The sequence below is a fragment of the Chrysoperla carnea genome, chromosome X (genome assembly GCF_905475395.1).
Source record: "Chrysoperla carnea chromosome X, inChrCarn1.1, whole genome shotgun sequence".
NCBI classification, from domain to species: Eukaryota; Metazoa; Arthropoda; class Insecta; order Neuroptera; family Chrysopidae; genus Chrysoperla; species Chrysoperla carnea.
The window spans coordinates 18,385,918-18,408,719 of record NC_058342.1 but is presented as its reverse complement, the minus strand read 5'-3'; the positions used below and the strand labels follow the sequence as shown (position 1 = coordinate 18,408,719).

General features: G+C 28.9%; 1 protein-coding gene across 2 annotated transcripts in view; it reads left to right on the top strand.

Moving 5' to 3' along the window:
• LOC123302565 (neuronal acetylcholine receptor subunit alpha-7) overlaps positions 1-22,802 on the top strand; it is a 168,029-nt gene that overhangs the window by 18,550 nt on the left and 126,677 nt on the right. For both annotated transcript variants that reach the window (XM_044885537.1, XM_044885535.1), the window contains exon 2: positions 9,702-9,841. In XM_044885537.1, coding sequence (XP_044741472.1) covers positions 9,702-9,841 — 140 coding nt within the window. The remainder of the gene's footprint in view (positions 1-9,701; positions 9,842-22,802) is intronic.

Genomic DNA, 22,802 nt, shown 5'->3' with positions numbered 1-22,802 from the left:
CTGATGTATAAAGTTACGTCGATAAATTTTGAAAGGCTTTATCTAGGAAAGTATTGGATCTACAGAGTCCATTCTCGTCTCATATTATAGCAAATTTAGTCTACTTTAAAAAAATTTGAAAAAGTTTTCATCAAAAAACTAGCCCTTTAGGGTTATAATCACCAAAATCCAAAATTTGCCTTCTCCAAATCCAAGTTGCCTTCGGCGCTCGAGGATACAAGTTGGATTATTCATTAGAATAAATCATAAACTAGTCTGCGAAAAATCAGAACTACCGAATTTGATGCAGACCGTATTGTATAAAGTTACTGTAATATTATTCCAATTTTCTATATTTTCATGAAAAGAGCACACACACACACACATGCATACGTATGCTATTGTGTGCTGGTCTCAAATTATTTACATTTATAAGCCCCTATGTAAAGGGCGTATTGTCATGCTGATATTTTTGTTGTTAATTGTAATAAAAGACCAACGAAAAGGTTCAAGGATCTTTCATTTCCCATGAGATATATAAAAAATATAAAAAATAGCAAAACAAAAACAAAAAACTATAAAATTTGAATCTAATTTACGCCCTCGTGGGTAAACAGTGGTGTAAACAAAAAAATGTTTCAAACAAAAGTTTTTTTTTTTTATAGGGACATTTTTTAAATTTAAGCAATTGTTCTATCTCTAATGGTTTACAATATGGGTCCTACACAAGCCCAATTGATCTATGTTGCTCATTTTCGAACTCGACCTCACTTTTTACGTCCTGACCACGCTGTAAAAATTTCAACTTGATCTCTTTTTCGTGTTTGAGTTATCATGATGACAGATGGACGACAGACAGACAGACAAACGGAAATGGACTAATTAGGTGATTTTATGAACACCTATACCAAAATTTTGTTCATAGTACTTATCAATATTTTTAAGCGTTACAAACTTGGGACTAAACTTAGTATACCTTGGTATATTTTATATATATGGTATAATTAGAGTATACCTTCTATATTTTTCATATATACATGAATATAAAAATTACAAAGAATATTGATTTAAAGTGGGTCAGTCAACTTTTAAATTTTTATCCATGCAAGTTTGAACTTCGATAGAAAATAAATTTTTTAATTGACGGACAATAAAATTTGAATTTATCAATTTTCAAGAGGACGGTTGTTCTTAACGTCTACTCAATATTTTATCCCGTATTAATAAAATTAAATATCATAATGGAAATTATATCAGCGATTCCTATACACTATGTATATTCGCATATAATACATACTATAATGTTCTAATCTAATTTGTGCCCTCACGGATAAACAGTGATGTAAACGAAAAAATGTTTCTAACAAAAGTATTTCTTTTTTTACAAATAGTTTTTACATTTAAACTTTTGTTCTATTTCTAACGGTTTACAATGGGTTCTACGAAGCCAAGACCCAATTGACCTATGTTGCTCATTTACGAACTTGACTTCACTTTTTACGTCCTAAGCACGCTATAAATTTTCAGCTTGACATTACTTTTCGTTTTGAGTTATCGTGTTTACAGACGGACAATCGGAAATGGATTAATTAGGTGATTTTATGAACACCTATACCAAAGTTTTGTTCGTAATATCAATATTTACAAACTTGGGACTAAAGTTAGTATACCTTGATATATTTCATACATACATTGTATAAAATGATGGGTCCAAAATATTAAAAAAATATCTTAATTTAAGTATATTCGCGTTCGGTTGCAATAACTCAAGTTTAGAAGAGATATTTAAAAAAAATAAAAAATCCTAAAAAAAGAACAAATTTGCAACTTTCTCATATATAATTATGTGGGATTTTCTTTCGCTAAGGGCTCGATTTCGACTTATAAACTAATAAAATAGTTTATAATTGTCAAAACAATAAATAGATCTCACAAAAATTATACGTAATCTGCATTTCGGTCAAACTTTTTCAAATTTTGGGAAATGATAGTTTAAGTCATTCTGAATAAAAGTTCCCATGGGCACAAGTCAAGAAAATGACAGAATTTCCAGTTATCGCTATATTAAAATTGGGAAATGTACTCATTTATATAAAAAAAATTATTGTAATATAATTCTCAAAAATTATGTACGTATATATGTAGCTGAAAATATTGATCTTAACAATTCATATTATTGATCCATTGAACATTTAACACTGCTTCTTTTTTGAATTTCGTAACATATTAAAAAATATACGTATGCATGTAGTTATACAAATCTGTATATGTATTTGCCTATACACACATAGGCATATAATATACAAGTAAGTACATTTTACAACTTTAATTTAGTTATAACATGAAATCCTGTCATTTTCATGACTAGTGAACTTTTCTTTCGAATGACTTAAACTATCATTTGCCAAAATTTGAAAAAGTTTTACCGAAATGCAGAATACATCTAATTTGTGCGAGATCTTTTGCTTAAAACAAATTTCTCCCCACTCTGAGCGATAAGCAAGTTGAAAATTTGGATTCAGCGGATCAAAATACGTTTAAATACACTCGTCGTTCGATGGGACCTGTACATGCATATTAAATCCTCTCAGCGCCTACACTATTATGCTTCCCTTTAATTTTATGTCACACAAATTAAGATTATTAGCAAACTGATATTAAAAAGTACAAATTTATTGATGGATTTTTATTTTCCAGAAAAAATGCCATTATATATGTGCTTTTTTTTTCAAAAACGTTGGGGAGATTGAGTGCCATTATCAACTTCTCGCTTAGGTTTAAAAAAAACGTAGAACCGAAGCTGCTCTACTGTAATGCATAAATTACGCCTCCGTTATACATAATTACATTACGAAAGTAACATTCATAATATCCGTGGGTGCACAAAAACTTTTTTTGTTATAAACTATTTAACGTAATCAGTATAATGAGTTTTATTTAATAGGATTCATTATACTCAACAGAGACATAATCCATGGTATTAAATTAATCACAAAATTATTTAATAAATTAGTAACAAACAAACAAAGCTCGTAGGATGGCCCGATTCATCGGGGGGGGGGGGGGGGGGCAAAAACGGTCTGAGAAACTTATCCCAAAATTGTTTTTAACTCTCGAATCAAAAAAGGGTGTTATAAGTTAGACCGCTATGTGCGCCTGTCTGTCTGTGGTATGGAAGCGCTTAACGGATGATGGGGAATAATGGATATGTGGATATAATGGGGAATGTTTTTCGGGGGGCCAAATTTTGTAAATTTCACTTGTTTCGTATTAAAATTGTTATTTCGTATACTTTTGTGTGCCAAATCTAGACTCTCTTTGAAAAAAAAAAATTCCAATAAATCCAATAAAAGTGGTTCATTTTTCTATACAGACCATTTTAGTTAAAATTGAATAAAAAAAAAGCGCAAAAAGCTAGATTTTTGCTATCAATTACTGTCTAAACTATTCGGTTTATAAAAAAATGTTTCAAACAAAAACAGAATCAGAGTGAGAAAAAAATTTTTAGATTTTCCGTTAATTTCCGAAGTACTCGTGTATATTTCTGTATGGCATTTATGTTATTCGCTTCGAATATTTATGCAAATTTAGTATCCAGCAACGCCATACATATTTGCTGGTGCAAGGGTGATATCCATTTTTTCACGTGTACTCACCTTTACCGTGAAAAACTGACGCCATGGTGCTTAAACTTACTTTTACATATAGGAACATCTTTTTATACCATGCATATATGTAATATGCAAAGTATACTAAGTTTAGTTCCAAGTTTGTGACGCTTAAAAATATTGATTCTATGAACAAAATTTTGGTATAGGTGTTTATAAAATCACCTAATTAGTCCATTTTCGGTTTCTGTCCGTCTGGCTGCCAACACGATAACTCAAAAACGAAAAAAGATATCAAGCTGAAATTTTTACAGCTCAGGACGTAAAAAGTGAGGTCGAGTTCGTAAATGAGCAACATAGGTCAATTGGATCTTTACCTATGGGTCCGTAGGACCCATATTTTAAACCGTTAGAAATAGAACAAAAGTTGAAATGTAAAAAATCTTCCTTATCAAAAAATAAACAACTTTTGTTTGTAACATTTTTTCGTAAATACCACTGTTTACCCGTGAGGGCGCAAATTAGGCGTAAATTGTATAGTATGTAATTATGGGAATATCAGTTATGTATGTGTGAAATGCTTGTATGTGTAATGTGATAGTGTAATCAACACTGTCTCTGCATGGTATTCCAACAATTAACTCAGTCATTGTTTGTTTTCACTTGTTTTCAACATGTTTTTTGATGGGTCATTTCACCCGAAAAATTTCATGGGCTTGAGGTCTATTATTTTACACTCAATATTTCATCCAATGCCCGGTTTCCGATTGAGCTGACAGTTTGCATCGTTGACAGTAAATCGGATGAAAATGCATTTTAAGGAAAAGTATGATCTGATTTGCCCATCGCTTCCGCTATATTTGATAAACATACGTATTTTAGTCTTAAATTAAAAATATTTTTTAGGGATAAGTTTTTATTCAACTAAAACGTAGAAAATAATTTTTCATATGAGTCACTTATACATGAATATTCGTAAAATGTTGAGCGTTCCGAATCACACTTGATAAATTGAGCGTGTCTAGCTTTTACAAGTACTAGACATAGATATTATTAATCAAATGCAACTTCTCAGGTTCTTTTTTCAATAAAAAAATATTATAATTTTCTAATTCTAATTGTAATAATAATTTTGATTTGTTTGAGATCTAAGGAAGAATATACGGAAGCCTGAATGGCTCACTGTCAATTTATGAGAAAGTGGCCCTACACTAGCTTATTTTTTAATAAGTGCACTTGTGACTTGTGACATTATGGAAACAAACCTTTTTGAAGATGTCAGTTGGTGATGATTATCCTTTAATTAGACACTACCAATACTGTCTCGAATTATTAATAATTGTATGTCCGGATTTAATAATAATATGATAATGTTTATAATTTGTTTTATGTAGTAAGTTCAAAATTTTCGTTAGTATTATTTAAAAAATATAATGTTTTACTTGTTGATGTTTTTCTTTTGCATCTGCACATTAAGTGTTATTGAGTGTTTATGGTGACACTCAATTAACAAGTATTATTAGGTGTTTATTATGAAGTTTCATTAGAAATCTGTTCATGACAAACTACCGACACCTACAAAGAGGTTTGTTTCCATAATGCCACAAGTCACAAGTGCACTTGTTGAAAGTGAACTAGTGACTTTTTTATAAGTTGGTTTTATATTTGCGGGCAGTACACATTTAAAAATAAGCTAGTGTAGCGCCACTTTCTCATAAATTGACACTGTCATTCAGGCTTCCGTAAGAATATTCATTATTTCGTTTTTTTAATTTATTTTTGATTTTGTTAATATTTTAATTATATTAGCAAAAACAAGGAGAAAATTACTGCCTATCTCAAGGTTGTTCCATAATCATTTGACCTGCATATATGCAATTTATATCAAGGTAAATCGAAGAAATAATTCACGATTTTGCTAGTATAAAAAGCAGAAAAATATATTTTAAAAACTGTTTAATTATTATTCTTAAATGATTGTTGAATAGAATTTATAACTAAAATTTTTGAATATTCACCTGTGTTCAATGACTTAAATAGACATTTTCCTCGGCCTTTTCAGAGAGGTTGTCTAAGGACTAAAAATGTTTAATCCGCTCCTGAATGCTTAGCCAATTTTATCTTGAGTCCGTAGGATCCATCTTGTAAACCGTTAGAGATAGATAAAAAGTTTAAATGCAAAAAATTTTCCTTAAACACACAAAAATAAACAACTTTTGTGTGAAATACTTTTTCACAAACATCATTGTTTACTCGTGCGAGGGCGAGAATTAGGACAAAATTTGGTCTATTTTTATTTGAATTAGATTAAAAAAAATGATTGAATTAAAATTATGTACATAATAAAAATGATTGAATTAAAATTATGTACATAATGGAAATAGAGAATTAAAATTATGTACATAATAAAAATGATTGAATTAAAATTATGTACATAATGGAAATATATGGATGGCACGCCGTTTTACTATTTAATATGAATTAAAATTATGTACATAATAAAAATGATTGAATTAAAATTATGTACATAATGAAAATGATTATTATTATGATGATAACATAATAATAATGTATTATTATTACGATCATTTTTTTTCGGACATTAAACAGTAAAATGGCGTGCCATACAAAGTATACTAAGTTAAGTCCCAAGTTTGTAACGCTTGAAAACATTGATGCTACGAACAAAAATTTGGTATAGGTGTTCATAGAATCATCTAATTAGGCCATTTCCGGTTGTCTGTCCGTCCGAAATTTTTACAGCGTACTCAGGACGTAAAAAATGAGATCGAGTTCGTAAATTTGCAACATAGGTCAATTGGGTTTTGGGTCCGTAGTATCCATCTTGTAAACCGTTAGTGATATAACAAAAGTTTAAATGTAAAAAATATTCCTTATAAAAAAATAACCAACTTTTGTTTGAAACATTTTTTCGTAAACATCACTGTTTACTCGTGAGAGCGCAAATTAAGCTTAAATTGTATAGTATGTATTATATGGGAATGTCAGTTATTTATGTGTGACATGTATGTATGTGTAATGTGATAGAGTACCTAATCAACACTGTCTATGCATGGTATTTCAACAATTAACTCAGTCAATTGTTTGTTTTCACTTGTTATGACTAAACTCAATCACAAGAAGCGTTGAAAGTCGTATACTTTATTTTAACATTGCCAATAATGGGAGCCTCCTCCATTATCTTATACTCTTTGAGTAAAGCTATATATCATCGACGTCCGAAAAAACACGCAGTTAGATCGCGATTAAAAATCAAATACCAGGATTTGCTTAAGGTCACATCATAAGTGTGTGTTTACTGCATCAAAAGCTATATTTAATAGTAAGTAAATGTTTGAAAGATCGATAATGAACTATTTTCGTATAATGTTGTTATGAATATTGATATGTATTTCTTATGTTTATAATGGTACAGGAGTTCGCAACGTTTTTGAGAGAGAATTTTAGTATAGCTGATTTTATGATATCTCGTCCTTCTTGCTCTTTCAGTTAGAGCTTGGGCCATCTGGCTGGCGGTAGTGGTTGCATTTACTACTGCGCAGCCTAAATGTACAGACAATAATCCCAAATTTTAAAAGTATTTTAGTATGTCTGTAATTTTAATATTATGTTATTTAAGTATAGAAAAACCTAAAATTAAATAAATTAAAAAAAATTCAATTGAATTACATAAGATAATATAAAAAGAGCAGCTGGCTGCTGCTGGAAAAAAAGTAGGATTGGACCAAACCAATCAAATACTTTTTTAAAATGTTTTTCAAAATAATATAATCCAATTGAAATTAGTTCATATCCCTTCTTTAGTTGAATATTATTAAATGAAATTTAATAATATCTACTGATTATTATTGGCTGCTGGTTATCGAATCATAGTCAGTGAATGAGCAAATTTATCAATTTTTGCCATACCTGTAGCACCCAAACTAGGGCTCAAATTCAAAATTGGTAAATGACTTTTTCCTTCGTCTTTATGAGCTTATTCTGTAGGCCGACGATCTGCAGTCAATAACAGTACACCGTGTATATGTCGCAGATGGATTGCCGAATCGAATGTCTTACAAAACCGCTAGTTATTCCAAAAAAATTTCGTTTGACATAACAGCTGAACAACATTAAGCTGAATTACCATTGCCCTACGTTTAACAAAACTGCTTCAAGAGATAGGTCTATTTTTCCAAGTGATAGGAGTAAAGTTTTTGTTAAGGGACCAGAGTCGGGCTAGAACGTGGGCTTATTGGGAGGTATAAGTAGGCTTAGCGGAATTTTAGGATTTAATAAAACGAAATTCATCTTGTGATCTAGTCAAAAATAAAAATAAATTCACAGTCTCAAATATTAAAAAAAAATAATTTCTTAGTCTTAAATATTCTTTCATATAACAACATGTGTTTAGAATGAGAAGTATTTTATTAATTCACACATGTAATGTTATACTAATAGCACTTAGAATGGTTTAAGTTTTGTGTTTATTTTTGACTGAGTATATATCAGTTTTTCATTTTTATGCACAATACAATTATCATCAAAAGTCGAGATAAAAGTAATTAAAGTTCGAATCATTCAAACTACTATCATGTAAATTATTGGACTTGTTTTTATATCATGTATTAAATGAAATATATCATAGTATATTAAGTTTAGTCCCAAGTTTGTAACGCTTAAAACTTGATGCTATGAACAAAATTTTGGTTTAGGTGTTCATAAAATCATCTAATTAGTCCATTTCCGGTTGTCTGTCTGTAGACACGATAACTCAAAAACGAAAAGAGATATTAAGCTAAATAAAAAAGTAAATGAGCAACATATTTGTCAATTGGGTCTTGGGTTAGTAGGACTCATCTTGTAAACCGTTAGAGATAGAACAAAAATTTAAATATTAGATATATATATATATAAAAAACAAGTTTTTGTGTGAAATATTTTTTTTTTGTAAACATTACTGGTAACCTACAAGGGCGCAAATTAAGTGCAAATTTTATAGTATGACGTATTATATGGAAATATCAGTTATGAATGTGTGCTATCTAAGAGTGGATATCTTTCTTTACTTACGTTAAAGAACAAACTATTGCGTCTACAACACAATATTTTAACAATTAACTCAATTGTTTTCTTTTCAGTTTAAATTTAATGCATCCGGTTTTTTTGATTTTACAAGTTTTTTTTTTACGTTTTCGAAACCTATGTACCCTCAAATATGAAACAAAATTTAAGGAAGGTTTAAAATAATTTTTTTCTGACTCAATTAGAATAAGTTTTTTTTCGTTTTTTGAAAACGGGAATAGAAATTATATAAAGGACACACTATACTCGCACAAATTATATGTAATCTGCATTTCGGTTAAACTTTATCAAATTCTGGGGAATGATAGTTTAAGTCATTTTGAATAAAAGTTCCCATGGTCACAAGTCATGAAAATGACAGGATTTCAAGTTATCGCTAAATTAAAATTGGAAAATGTACTCATTTGTATAAAAAAATTATTGTAATATAATTGTCAAAAATCAAGTACGTATTATATATGTAGGTGAAAATATTGATCTTAACAATTCATATTATTGATCCACTGAACATTTAACACTGCTTCTTCTTTCAATTTCGTAACATTTTTTTTAATTCTTCAAAAAAAAAACAAGAATTAAAAAACAACACTCTTACATTTAAAAACACACGTATGCATGTAGTTATACATATCTGTATATGTATTTGCCTATACACTCATAGGCATATATTATAAAAATGAGTACATTTTTCAACTTTAATTTATCTATCACATGAAATCCTGCCACTTTCATGACTTGTGACCAGGGGAACTTTTCTTTTGAATGACTTAAACTACCATTTGCCAAAATTTGAAAAAGTTTGACCGAAATGCAGATTACATATAATTTGTGTGAGGTCCGTTGGTTTATTATTTTTACTTATGAAAAAAGTTAACAGATGGCAGTTTTGTATCTAATGGTAAGAGCTGTATCTAGTTCTATATCCTTTTAAAATAAATAAAATTATACAAGAACCCTTTTAGTTAATATGATTACTAGATAATTTATTGTTTATAATATAATCTAAAGATTTATTTTTTGTTATTTTAGGCTCACTTCAAGGCCCGCATGAAAAAAGGTTGCTTAATAACCTCTTAAACACATACAACACATTAGAGAGGCCTGTGGCGAATGAATCCGAACCGATGGAAGTACGCTTTGGTTTAACTCTTCAACAAATTATTGACGTGGTCAGTATATCTTTAAATATTTTCTTTTAAAATAAAATAAATTTTCTTTTTTTATGGCCTATATTATATGAGTTGAACACTCCCAAATTCCATTGAAATTTTGAGTTTGTATGATTTTTGAATTATTAATCAAGGATCTGATATTCATCATTAATAATTCACGCATACTCAATTCAGTTCAATCGAATTGTTCATCATTATGTAATTTAGAATTTAATTGTATCTACATTTTTTTTTTTAGTTTTTTGATTTTTTGGAATTTTTATTTTTGAAATTAGTATGAATATAGTTGCAAGTATTAATTGATTTGGAAAATTAAGTACCTGTTTGACATTTTGAAAAAATATAGGCCATCAATATGACAATTTTTCAACAAATATGGCATACACTAATAGAGTCGTGTTCGCTTTTATCCTCAGGCTGAGGATATTTTGACAAAGAATTGGCGCAATTGAGTGTTTTAGAAATTGGCAATTATATGTTTTAATGTCTTATTGAAAATACAAGTGAACGCGACTCAGATATATAAAATGGAATAATTTTGAAAAAAAAAAACTTTTTTTTTCATTAAGGTTGTTCTATACACAGTTTTGATTGGCGTGAAATTATACTTTGACTTTCGTAAAACTTTATAATTTTTTTAAGACTCCTCTAAAATATTCATTGGTGGACAAAAATATTATAAAGAAAAGCGGTTTTCCAACTAAGAATGATTAAAGTTGCAATTGAATTTCAAGCACTGTGATTAAATCCTTTACTCTATCGATTTGAAATTTGGATATGTTATAAGTATTCATATTCTACATACCCTGGGTACTTTTGTTTCTCGAAAATTATTACACCCAGGTATTTTTTATTGTTCCTCTGTAGCTGAATGTGAACAATGAAAACTGGGAAAATTAACAGAATTTTCGAAAAATAATCCAGGGCAGACAGAATATGAATACCTATAACATACCCAAATTTCAAATCTATAGAGTAAATGATTTAATCACAGTGCTTAAAATTCAATTGTAACTTTAACCATTCTTATCTAGAAAACCGTTTTTCTTAGTAAATTTTTTACCACCAATGAATATTTAAGAGGATTCTTAAAAAAATTATGAAGTTTCACGCCAATCAAAGAATGAATTCACGCAATCAAAAATGTGTGTAGAACAGCCTTAATATTAATATCAATCTGTTTTTCAATCTTTCGGCTTAAATACAATCGAGACTGTTCTTAACACTCTCTTTCCGTGGTTCATGGTTTCTTAAATTTCAATTTCTCAGTAAAAATGATTGATAAATTCAGTCAAATTAAATTCAATAATAAGACATTTTTCGTATTTTTTAATATAAATTCGCTTATAAGCTATAAAAAATCAGTCAAATTTATAATAACTATCGTATTTATATTTTCGTTAATCGTGGCAAATGTCATAAAAAATACCCTATTATAAGAATCATAAAACTTTTTAAACTGTTGTTCCATTTTATAATGTCGTTCAGTGTAGGTATGCTTTCATTCATATCAATTTATCGAGAAATTTATATTGAGAATAAATTTCAACTGTTTATTTTAATTGCTGCAAAATAATTGTTATAATGAAAAAAATTGTTCATTGCATCGAAAAATATTATACTACAGTCATTTGAATCATATTGTTCCACAAATCTCTCACCTTTCACATACATGATATATATTTGATGACCTATACAGTTTGATAAGTAGAACTAATTAAAAAAAAAAAGAAAAAAGTTTCTCTAATTTGAGCCAAACATAAAAATTTTCAGTCTTTTCTGTTTAGAATAACTTTCATTGAAAATATCTCCAAAACAACTGAAAATAAATAAGCTTTACCACCAATTTAACCCTTAAGCGCTCACGTCAACCGTTCGGTAATCTTTAGTCGCATAATGAGAGTTTTTCTTACACGTTCTGTACATGCGTCTAATATTTCACGCGTTAAATATTTTTTTACTTTGTAAATCATAACCTCCACATAATTTTATATAAATTTATTTTTTAATGCACTAAATAAAAAGCTAATTAAAAATAATTTGACTATTCAGTGATTATTTAATCTAAGTGATTATTCAATGATTTTTAAGAGAGAAAATGGTAGAGCAAAAAAATAATCTAAATAATTAAATTCATTTAAGTAATTTCACCACATTTCTATCACAAGGTCTTTAATTTACTGAGACTTATAAAAAACTTGAGTTCCCCGGAAACCCAAGAACACGTTGAAAAGTTGAGTGTATTAAAATTGCGACCGTTGCTTATAAAAACAATCATATCTAAGAAGCAAAAAGTCGCACGATATTAAAAAAAGAAAAGAAAATTAAAGTAAGAATAAGCCTTTATCTAAATATCGTACAGTCAAAGAAGTAACAGATTAAGGAAAATGAAACAAATCGCTTACTTTTTGCTAATACCTGGTGGACCGATGATCTCTTACATGTAAAATATCATTCGTAAACCATGAGTTTGTTGCGCAAATGTTTCTATTTGCTAATAAACAATAAATTGATAATAAAATAGAACTGTCGACGTAAAAGTTGACTTACTGAATAAATTGAACATTTGCTGAATAAATAGGTAACTTGTATTACGTATCAGCCATGAAAAATACGCAATACAAGTTGCCTATTTATTAATTTTATAAGTCACCTCTAACATGGTCCATTTCATTTAATTAAAAATATTGCTTACTAACAAACAGAAACTTTTGCGCAACTTTTGTGGCTTACAAATGATATTTGATACTTAAAAAACACATTACACTAGGTTTTAACAAAAAGTGAGCGATTTATTTCATTTTCCTTAATTAGCCGATTTTTGTTACATCTTTTAATGTACTAATATATAAAATGTTAAGTCGGTTCATGTATGCTGCAAAAACTCAATCGATTGAGCTCAAATTTGGATACGATATATAAATCACTTAAAAGATTCTTCTTATCTATTTTTAACCTATCCACAAGGAGATATGGGGGGGAGTGATGAAACGGAAACAAATGATAATTTTACATAGTTTATTTTTCTATATGTAAAGGATCTATATGTATAAAATAGCTCATGACCTCTTTTTTAAATTAGGTTTCTTTCAGTTCTAGAACCATTTAAATATGAAAATTTCATAAAATTTGTATTACCAGTGGATAAGTAATTATTTTCAGGTAAAAATTTTTTGCGTAGAAAAAGTCCAATTGAATTTTTTTTATTGGGTTTACTTATCAAACTCCATATGTTACCAAAAGTTTACTTTGTATGCCAAAATTAACAGATGAAAACCCAAGATGACTGTACTATAATACATTATTACTTACTCTATTAAAAAAATGAACAATTTTTTGCGGAAAACAAAAACGTATGAAAATAATATGTATCATTTTCCCAATTTTTAATAAAAAACAAATGCAATAATTTTCAATCAAAATTTTTATTAACTTTTTGTTTATTAATTCTTCTTGGAAAAAAAGTGCATACAATTTTTTCTTCATAAATCAATAAACTGAAAATTTATCAAATGAAAACTTCTTTAGGCGCGTCCGAACATTTTTGAATGGGTAAATTTTTACTTATCTGTACCACGATTTATTGTAAAAAAATTGCAATCCGTGTTTGTCGGGCAGTTTCTAAGAATAATATCCGTTCAAACTCGATTTTTTGACGATTTTGAACAGCTATTCAAATTTGAATAACAATCAACTCAACGTATTAAAGTAAATTGTACTTTATTTTGAAGCTTACATTGTGCAATTTTGGAAGCGAACTCTTGTTATTTGATTTAAGAAAAAGTATGCCATTCCCATTTTACAAGCTCATTATGTTCACAAGTCATGTAAAAAATTTATAGATTTAAGACAGATAAAAAACGTTCATTATTCAAGAAATAAAATTTCTGTTTTTAAATGCTGACTATATTTGAAAAAATTTCTCAAATTAGGAGGGTTGTTCTACAAACTAAGGAAAAAAATGAGTTTTAATTCGGTTCGACATTTTTTGTACATTCTAGTTACGAAATTCTTTCTATAATAAAGAACACAACATGTTTTAGCCTATGTTAGTTTTAGAATTTTGGGCTTGATAGAAATCTGGATTGTTCTTAGAATCGCACAATCAGGATGTTCTATGATTGACTGAAGACCTTTCCACTTTCTGAATTAGCTGGAAAAAAAAGAAAGAAAAAGCTCTTGATCAAATTTTGATCGGAAGCCAAATTTAAGAGATATGCTCATGGAAAAAATTGAAAAATTTGTTTATTCACACTCCAATGATAGTCATCAGATGTAGTAGATGTCATTTAATAATATGGAAGAGACTTTCACAAAACTATAAAGTGATTTAATTGATTTAATTAATTTGTTTTCTTTATTTAATTATCAAATTATATCATTTCTTTCGATGTGTGTACTGCATTTTGTTAATTGTTTCTTGTACGGAACATAGTACAGAACATAAACAAATTTTTCATTTTTCTCTATAACCATATCTCCTTAATCAGGCCTCAGATCGAAATTTGGTCAAGAGCTTTTCCTTTCTTTATTTTTCAGTTTATTCAGAAAGTGAAGAGATCTGCAGTCAATTATAGAACACCTTATATATAATTTTGATGATATAAGGTCATCCTCATAATTATTAAATAATATTTAAAAAAAAAAACAAACAAATGAGAACATTTGAACCAAAATTGGGCAGAACTTATTAAGTTGCTTAGACAAAGTCTTTGTCTAAGCAACTTATATATCAAAACGCTAAAATTACATATTTTATTTATTTATTTCGCAAGAATATATCTTACTAGGATCCTGAGAGCTGAACTGATTGGAACGCGACTCCCTCCGTTGATTATGTCAGACTGTTTATTTTTATACCATATATATATATATATATATATATATATATGAAATATACATAGTATATTAAGTTTAGTCTCAAGTTTGTAGCGCTTAAAAATAATGATGCTAGGAAAAAAATTTTATCGTAGGTGTTCGCTAAATCACCTGATTAGTCCATTTCCGGTTATCCGTCAGTCAGTCCGTCCGTCTGTGGACACGATAACTCAAAAACGAAAAAATATATCGAGCTGAAATTTTTACAGCGTACTCGGGACGTAAAAAGTGAGGTCAAGTTCGTAAATGAGCATCGTAGGTCAATTGGGTCTTGGGTCCGTAGGACCCATCTTGTAAACCGTTAGAGATAGAGCAAAAGTTTAAATGTAAAAAATGTTCCTTATAAAAAATTAAACAACTTTTGTTTGAAACATTTTTTCGTAAACATCACTGTTTACCCGTGAGGGCGCCAATTAGGCGGAAATTTTATAATATGTACTGTACTTGATTATCAGTTATGTATGTGTCACAATTGTTTTAAACCAAAACAATGTTTTCACTTGTTTTGGTTTAATTTATGGCCTTGATGACGTAGTAAATAAACCACATTACACTTTTGGATAGAATTTGTTCGAGAGACACTGCAGAATTCTGATAATTTGGTACTTTAAATAGTAATTACCGCAAGAAAATAATTTTAGTTTAGTGGCCAACTAGAAATAGCTGAAAATAACAGTTGTTTGTTATACAAATGAATTAGTTTCTAATATATTTTTCATGATATTTTAGCTGAGACCCCGAAAGTTTCTTAGTTTGTAGAACGACCCATAAAAATCTTTTTTCTTTGACGTTAATTGTAAAAAGTGTCCTTAAATTAGCACACACAAAAAAAATGAAGAAAAACTAATTTGTATTTTAAAAATATAGGCCAAGGTAATAATTGTACTTGAAAAATACACTAAAATATTATGTTTTGTCAGTTTGTCACATACATAAATAATTCAGCTACAGACACACAATCAACTCCCAAGAGGTTAAATTTACCTACCTAAGTTTGATGTAGAGCTGTTAAATAAGTCTTTGTTTTCTGTTTTTATAAATGAAATATAGTCAAAACCGGATATAACGACATCAAACCTGAATTAAAACTGTGGTGGCATAGAGAATAACAACCGGTCCAATATTGGTTCAAGCTTGGCTGGACATTATTGAGCATTGGGCCAAGCTTGTTAATCAAGGCCTAATCTCCTATCAGATTGATTTCCAGACTACGCCAAAGTTTTAGAACAAGCCTTATAGCTAATGCATGTACATTCAACCAACATATAGTCCAGTCGCCTGGCAGGTTTTGTTATTTTGTTGATTTTTTTTGCGAATGGCTGAAAATACGTTTCTAAGGGATTGTTCACGAAATTTAAGGTCATTTTGCTGCTCGAGGTCAGGAAAAAAAGACATGGCATATGCCATTTTTAAGCGAGAAATTTAAATACAACATGGAAACTTCTGTTTTCTTGAGTCTAGCATTGGACAAAGGGGTCAGATCAAAAAAAATTTCAGACAAAAGTTGTAGCTAGAGTACACACGTACTGAATGCCAAAATCATGGATCCCAGATATGACCTCTTATGATCATTTTTATCGTTTTTTTAATGTTTTTTTTTTCGAGTAAAAGGTTGACTCTAAGAATAATGTATGCCGGGGCAGATTTTCCTCGATTTTGTTTTTTTTTCAATGTCGCCACTACCGGTGAAAAAATCAATAATTTCCGGAAAAACAGGTCTTGTAGATTTGGGTCAATATAACCTAAAAATACTTAATTAAGTTTTTTTTTTTTTAAACTTAAACTTAATAAAGCTAACTTTGAAAAATTCGGACCTCGAAAAAGCGGTAAGCATTCGAGGTTAAAAATGTTTAGAGTGACCAAATTCTACACTTTGTTAGAGTAGGCCCCGCGTTTAAATTAATCTCATTCCCGTGGATCATATGAAGATCTCATACTCATGGAAATTACACGTAAGTAATGGCAACCTTAATTTGCTTGAAACTTCACTTCAGGTCCACTACAGATTGAAAATTTGTGCCTAGTCAGATGGTCGGTTATAGCCGTCATTAATGCAACTTGGGTGCTTTCCTATCTCCTGCCTACAAATAAGATTATGGCGGCCTCTTGAACAAATTAAATAAAACCAAAATAAAAAGTTTTGAGTCTCTTTAAACAAACATTTCCAGCCAACCTCTTGCCCCCTTTGCACGCCCATTATTTGAAAAAATTCTCAGAAATACTAAAGAAAAGTTTTTACAAAAAAAAACCTTGATTGGTTGTTCACTGGATACAGCTTTTTTTTCAAAATTATTCTTAATTGATTGATTAATACTTTTCCACCCTCCGCTAATTATCAATACAGTAGATCTCATACTTACCGACTTCATTCACCTACCCACCAACAGATGGTGTTGTCCGTGTTTGTTTACTTATGCACTAATAAATAGAGTTAGTGCATGAAGGCGTTAGTCCCGTTCACAAAATGACCCCTGCTACAAACGAAAACATGTAAAAAATTCTCTTAACAAGTATTTCATATTATTGTCGATGTAAAAGGTTTTGACTGTATATATTTTCACATGATATCATACTTGATAAACTGCTACTGTTTAGGAAAATCAAACAATTCGGTTTAAAACCACGGAATATTATTCATTAAAGCGTATCACCCACCATCCAATTCAGTTTCAGATGCTAATTCTTCAAGTGCATTTGTTTTAATTGAAAATCAAATTGGGATTAGAGAAACACACTTCATATGTTTTTGTAAAATTATTATTTTCATACGCTTAGGGCTAGCTGTAGTTTTGAACAGTCATTTCAGAACGGTTGAATATTTGAAGGAATTTTGTCAAGGTAGTGTCTAACAACTTTTTCCTCTACGAACATTTTCAGTGTTGGCTTAAAAATTATGAATATTGAAGAAAGAGAAGTGTTTAGCTGTAAAAGGAAGTCACACTTTCTTATGGTGAATGGTTTTCGATTAAATTTTCTGAAACTTTGAATTTTGTAAGTCCTTGATGAGTAGATCAAAAGTCTCAATAACCTCAAAGTCCTAAGAATTCGAACTTTCTACTTACAACCGTCTGAAATTTAGCTTCTTTAACTTTGTATATAACCTAATCTAACTTAACCCCCTGTTATTTGGGAGTTGGGTAGGAATTATAGAAAATAAAGAACTGCACTATTTGAAAGAGCATCCCCAAAATAGAAATAGAAAAACATATTTTTTGCTAAATTCAAAACTACAAACTTACAGAAGCTAGATTTCAGAGAGTCTTATCTTGAAAGTTTCTAGGACTTATTTCTCATTGACTACTGACTTACTTATCAAGGAATATCAGATTCCATGGTATAGAATGTGTGATCGAAGCTATTTCTCTATAATAAAAGTGTGAACTCTTTTTACGTTTTTTTAAAACTTGTAAAATACGACCTAGTCAACAACCTCTCGAATTTTTAACCATTCTGACATGAGTGACAAATACTGCGTCTAGCCTACGACCTATGAGTAATAGAATTAATACATTATCTTACTTCAATTATAAAGTAAATAGAAAATTATTTTATATAATTGAAATAGGATTTCAATGTAGATATATTCTCTATATTTTAAATTCATAGAGAATATTATGTTATAGTTGTAAGCATTCTCTATTTACTTATACACTAAACAAAAAAACAAAAAACGCAACACTATTTGTTTAGTTAAAAGTACACAAAATTTACAGGCATGTAACTTTTTTGTCTTTGGTCCTTTTGCACTCTATCAGAGCTAATTTTAAATAAAGAAATGAGAAGATGAACCAGTTCAATATACTCTAAGACTCCATATGCCATGACAAACGGAAAGTTAAGACTATTTGTAATACAAAGTTAATATTTTATTTCCCCCCTCCAATTTGATATGCATTTCATAGCCGTATGATTTTTCGTTCCCGAGATATGGAGTATATTACATTTTACTCTATTTCTGTCCAAAATACGACACATTGAAAGACCATTTATCTAGAAAATTTTACATTCTTGAAATTAATAATCCATATTTTTGTCGTATTTTACATATTTTTGGAGATATTTAGAAATATTTGCATTTTAGAGCATATTTTATTAGCTCTTACAAATGCGTCAAATTGAAGAGGAAAAATTGTAGTTTTTTATAAAGTGTAATAGGGGGTGACACGAGTGTTGCGCCGTGACACATACTCAACTTTTTTCATTTTATAAATAGTTTTGAATTTACGATTGCAATGACCACACTTACGAATCTTAGAGTATATTTGAGTAGAACATTTTCAAGCCTACTCCTTTAACCTTAAAATGACGTCTGATAGAGTCCAAAAGGGCCAAGGATAACAAAGTAACATGAGTGCAAAAATTTTTAGCGAAACAAAAATATTAAGTTTTTTTGTTTAGTGAATATGGGTGTAAAAGATTAGCCATGTCAAAGATGGCGCATCTTTTTTTTTTCATTTTCAAAAGATTTTTAAATATATTAATTATTCAAGGATGAATGTTGTTAACGAATTAGAGCATAGTTTTTTTTTAATCTTGTTTGAGTGGCGTTGAATGTAAAGTTATTGAGGCAAAGTAGTTTTGAAGTAAAAAGTATACAAAAAACTACTATGCCACAAAAAACATAGTGTGCAAATGAGTATTATACATATTTATACTATTTTTATTTGAAAAACATTTTTTAAATTTATTTTAATTTAAATTTAACTAAAATTAAAAAAAAAGAAAAAAAAATTTAAAACTGTTTAAAAAAAATTACATATTAATATATTTTAAACAAAATTACAAATTTACATCTGATTCTTAATACAAATTTAAAATATAACTGAAAAAAAAAACAAAATACGGTCGTTTTAAATAGAATTATATTTAAATTAACAGTGACTTTTGCATTTATATGCAGTGACGGATTAAATAAAATGGATCCAGGGGGCAATTCCTAATGCATAACCTATTTTCAACAAGAAAAATTAACATTTGGAATATTACGAATTATTTGGCAAAAAAACGAACGTTACACTATGAATTGACAGAAATACAAAATTTTAATTTGTAAATTAATTATTTAAATTTAGATAGAATCTAGCGTCACTGGTAATCGAATTTATGTAATTATTTGATTAATTTTTGTCTAGGGCCCATATATCCGAACTGGATAATGCGCTTGGAATTAATCCAAGAGGTCCAGGATCGAGTCCTGACGCGAGTGTATTTTTTTCAATTCTGTATAATTAAGATTACTCGGCAAGCTATTTGTCTTGAAAGTTTACGCCCTTGTATCCTAAATTCTTTGACGTTCAAAATTGTATAGAAGTTTCTGATACATAAATCATAAATCAGTAATTCAATCCGAAATGGGGTCTCGAAGAAAATTTTCAAACTTTGTGAAATTTTTCTACGAAAACTTTGAGTTTGTGATTTAAAAAATTCTTTTTGCTTAAAATATGTCAAAAAATATAGAAATTAATTTGTTTATACAAAAAAAAAAATTCGAATTTTCTCAAAAATACCCCTTTCCTGGGTAATATCATACCTTCTTGTTTATTCGGCTCCTTTATCGTATAGCTTCTGCTGACTTTACGATTACATCATTGATTATAAACACATTGAAGGAACTTTACTATTAGCACAGTAAAATCAAATAAAATATGAAAGAAACCGCTTGCATTTTGCTTAAATCTCATGGGATGTGTTTCCTAGGTGTCAAATATCATAAGTAACGCATGAGAGTGCCGCAAATGTTTCTATTTGTTAATAAACAATAAATTTTTAATTTAATGAAACAATAAATGTTAAAATTCACTTCAAAAATTAGTAACTAGGCAACTTGTATGACGTAAATGTTAAGTGTTTGTCAAATAATCGAAAACTATTATACATGTATAACGGATACGTAATTCAAGTTTCCTATATATTAATTTTGAAAGTCAACTTTAACCGTTCCATTGAGTTAACAATTTATTGTTTATTAACAAATAGAAACATTTGCGCCACTAACACATGCGGTATTAATGATATTTGACACTTAAGAAACTCATTCCATGAAGTTTTAACAATATACGAGCGGTTTCTTTCATTATCCTTTATTTTTAACATCTTTAACTGTACTATACAACTTGTTCTATTATTGCCTGCAGAAACCGATTTTGAAAAGAAGCTCATTAAGAGCAACAAAAAAGTTCTTCTCCAAATTTGGATTTGAGGCCTAGTTTGGGAGATAAGATTATGGAAAAAATTTATACATTTGTTCATTCACTGACTATCACAACCAGTAGCCAACGATAATCAGTAGATATTAGTAAATTTCACTTAATAATGGAAGGGATTTTAAAAAAAGTACAAATTTTTTTAATTGAATCTGGTAAAAATAGCCCACTTTTTATATTTTTATTATTATCATTGGATGTAAACAAACAAACTATGCCTATTGTGACGTAATTTGTTTGCTTACTAATAATCTATTGTTTTCTCGCAAAAATATAATAAAAATATAAAAAGTGGGATTTGACCAAAACCAATTAAATAATTTTATACTTTTTTTTTAAATCCCTCCCATTATTAAGTGAAACTTATTAATGTCTACTGATTATCATTGCGTACTGGTTATCGAATGATGGTCAGTGAATGAATCAATTTTTTCTCACCCGTATCTCTTAAATTAGGCCTCAGATCCAAATTTGGAAAACAGTTTTTTTTTTGCTCTTGATGAGCTTATTTTCGGAAGCTAGGTTTCTGCAGTCAATAACAGAACACGTTGTATACCGATATTATTACCGTTTACGATGAATGGCGTTAAGGAATTACAGGATTTGTAGTATTTCAAATTTTATAGTAAAAAAAATTGATTCTGGTAGAGTGGACAATGTGATCTGTCTGCCTGGAAGCCTAGAAGGAATGAATTGCTATTAAGGGTAATTGCTCCTTTGTCAACCACTGAAATCCGTCACTGCTTTTATATTTATAATATAATAAAATAATAATTGTTCGTAAGTAAATACAAAACACCATCTACTTAAAGACTTTTTAGTTACAAACTTGTTTCGTACTTAATATAGAGGAGATTATTTGTATAAATACATATATTTGAAAAATGTCAAATACGTCAGTCATTATTAATATTTTCAATTAATTTTGATGTTGAAGTCATTATAACGGTATTAAAAAAGTGTATATTTTATTATAATATACATTAAAGTATTAAGAAGTTTAGCAAAAAAAAAATGTATATATATATTATTTAGTTTTTCAGAAGTTTTCTTTTACCGTTAATACAAAATACTTAACAAATATTTGAATAAATCAAAATTTCAAGGAAACCAATCACAATTATATAACACTAGCGTAATACCCATCCGCTTCGCTGGGTTTAAAAGCAAAGATTGATAAAGATCATCGTGTTATAGCCTCCACCTCTCTTGCTCTCACTCATCCTTTAAATACCACTCAAAATATTGGTAGGGATTGTTTTACACAGGTAATATATATATATGTACGGTTTTCTACTTTTTTTAAATTTTAAATAGTCATAATTCATTGAGTATGTCAGAAAAGATGGCCATGATATGTTTTATATTGACTATTTTTACAGAAATCTGTAATTTATGGTAATGTCAAATTAAATTAAATTTTTTAATTTTTTTAAAATATATCTTTATAAATTATAACTCATGTGTTATTCTGATATATGAGCTATATTATTGTTAAGTTTTATTCAAATTTATTCATTAGTTTTTGCGTGAAAGCATAACAAACAAACATCCTTACTTTCACATTTATAATATATAGGGATTATAATTAATCGAGATTGGTTCATACATTTAATACGGAACTTGCATTAAATTTCAAAGTAAACATTTAGCATTCACTTACAACCATATAAACTTTGTATTTTTTCAGTCAGCATGCAATCTGATATTAATTTTTATTCATTGCCTCTATTTAAGTGTTACATTAAAAATGTATTTAGGCATATGACAATCTTTTGTTTTTAATAAAATAAAATTCAAACATTTGCGGACAATTGGTACATTATTTTGAACTATAGATACTTTTTTTTCTTAAAGCATCTAATTTAACTTAACTA